General features: G+C 64.1%; 1 protein-coding gene across 1 annotated transcript; it reads left to right on the forward strand.

Annotated features, from left to right (window-relative positions):
- Positions 1 to 2: 2 nt before the first annotated feature.
- SMIM12 (small integral membrane protein 12) lies at positions 3 to 977 on the forward strand (the record flags this gene model as incomplete). The annotated part of the gene is made up of 1 exon (XM_009284825.2): positions 3 to 977. A coding segment is annotated over one exon (213 nt), but the record flags the coding sequence as incomplete, so codon positions are not given.
- Between the last annotated feature and the right edge of the window lie 1305 nt (positions 978 to 2282).

Below are 2282 nucleotides of genomic sequence, written 5' to 3' on the forward strand. Positions count from 1 at the left end.
TCGTGGTGGGGCTGGTGGGCTACCACCTGGAGTGGTTCCTCCGCGGCGACCCCCCGCCCGCGGCCGAGGAGGAGAAGAGCATCTCGGAGCAGCGGGAGGACCGCAAGCTGCAGGAGATCGCGGGCAAGGACCTGACCAAGGTGGTGAGCCTGAAGGACAAGCTCGAGTTCGCCCCTCGGGCCGTGCTGAACAGGAACCGCCCGGAAAAGAGTTAATGAAGTTGTTTGGGCAAACGCCGTGCCCTGGAGCGACTGTTCCCGGGGCTGGGGCCCGCTGCTGGAGGGCTGTGTCCCGCAGCACCATGCTGGGGACTCCCCTGTCACCTGCACCAGCCTGCCTCCTGCGCCGGGCCGTACCTGGGCAATACGCTGTGCCCACTGCTGCTCTTCACCCTCCCGGGGCCCTCCGGAGGGTCAGGGTTTACCCAACCCACGGATGCACTCAAGACACAGCACCCAGACCTCCCCTGTGGCAGAGCGGGCAGGGAGCCGTGCTTTGGAGGTGGAGCGTGTCTGAAACTCATCAGCTCTCGGTCTGTCCCGGCCCCTGAACCACGAAACCCTCTTGGCCTGGTTCCACCCGCGTCTCTTTAGGTCTGGTTTCTTCCATGGCGCGAAGATAGAAGAAACTTGCACCTGAGTGACCTGGGGTTGGGGTCAGGCTAACCACCTGCGCAGGAGGACCTGCCGTCCTGCTTACAGCTCTCCCGTGGCTCTTTGCGAACCCCGACCACAGCACCACACTACCACGTTACACCCACGGGAGCCTGAGCAGCGGTGGACGTCTCTGGGGAACCCCTCTCTGCATCATCCCCAGGCTTCGCAGCGAGGAAGGGGGACAGGGGGAGGTGGAAGTCCTGGCCCTGCTTCCGTCCTGGAGCACCGAGCATGGCAGTGGCTTTGGGCTGGCGTGTAGAGAACGGGGAGATCTCTGCCCTGTACGGGAACAGCCAGAATAAACTTCTGTCAGTCTTTGGGCCTCTGTGTCTTCTGCATCAACACCTGTCCCTAACCCTGGCTCAGAGTGTGTTTCTGCTCCCCATGTTTTGAAGAAGCAACCCCTTCTACAATGGGAGAAATGCCATCGTTGTCCCTGGCTGGGCACTGACCTTGGGGCCTGGCAACAGGGTGGCGGGCAGGAAGGAGGGGGAGGCACCGAAATCCCAGCCTGTGCTGCGGTTGTGCCTCCCTCCCAGCTCCCCCGGCCACGTCATCTGCTTCCCTTCGACCTCCTTATCTAGACAAGAAGGGCTGTGGCAGGGCTGGGTGGGGTCCCAGGGGACAGGAGGTCCTGCTGGGCTGGCTGAGCAGGGCAGCACGTGGTGGCAGAGGCTGGCAGCGAGCGCTGGGGACTGGTGGCTGGTGTCTTCTCCAGCCTTGGGCATCACCGGCACAGCAGGACCAAACCCTGGTGAGAGCTGCCCGAGCCGGGCCAGCTGGTAACCGTGCCGGCAGCGTGCCGGGGCCGTAGTCGGGGTTATCGCTGCCTCCCGGCTTGTTTTTTCCCCTGGTGCCTGAGCGAGGCCTCGCCGCTGCCCCGGCCCGGCCTTCCCCTCGCAGGGATGATAAATCTGTCGCGTCTGGTGTGAAGCCCTGAGGTCAGCAGCCAGTTCAGCATTTCGCATCGCTCCGTCCCGCTTCCTCGAGGCCAGCTCCTGCCCCGCTGACAGCTTTACTGCCGGCATTGCCCGGCTGTGTTTACCTCCTGACCTGCTGTCCTTGGGCTGGATCGCTGCCCTCTGGCCGGGCTCACAGCCGGCACTGCCAGGAACTCGCAGGCCTTTGCCGTCGCGGTGTGCGAGGGCAGCTGAGGCTGGGTTAGAAGGTGCAGGAGGAGTCTAGGGGCGATGCAAAGGCTGTCCCAGCCCTGCCCCACTGCTGCCTCCTGCACTAGGGCTCACAGCACCTCTCGTGCCACTGCCCCGGCACTGTCCCCTGAGCCAACCCCTGCCCTTGGCTTCTTGCTTTCCCAGCCTGGCTGCGGGGCAATGCTGGGCGATGGCTGTTCCCTATTGTGCGCCAGGGTGGGAATGGTCCCGTCCCTTCCCCCAGCCGGGACCAGCCGGACCCAGCTCGGAAATGTCTTCCGAAATGCCTTTGTTCACCCCACGAGACCCAGCTCGGAAACGTCTTCCGAAATGCCTTTGTTCACCCCACGACGGAGCAGCTCCCTTGGCTGTTTATAGCCCATTGATCTGCCTGTTCCCAGAGCCGGCCGGGCACAATTGGGCTTTGTCGGGGCCTCGCTGCCCTGTTTCCTCCCCTGGGCCCACACGGTGTCGG

This window comes from Aptenodytes forsteri, unplaced genomic scaffold, assembly GCF_000699145.1.
Source record: "Aptenodytes forsteri isolate BGI_AS27 unplaced genomic scaffold, ASM69914v1 Scaffold7, whole genome shotgun sequence".
NCBI classification, from domain to species: Eukaryota; Metazoa; Chordata; class Aves; order Sphenisciformes; family Spheniscidae; genus Aptenodytes; species Aptenodytes forsteri.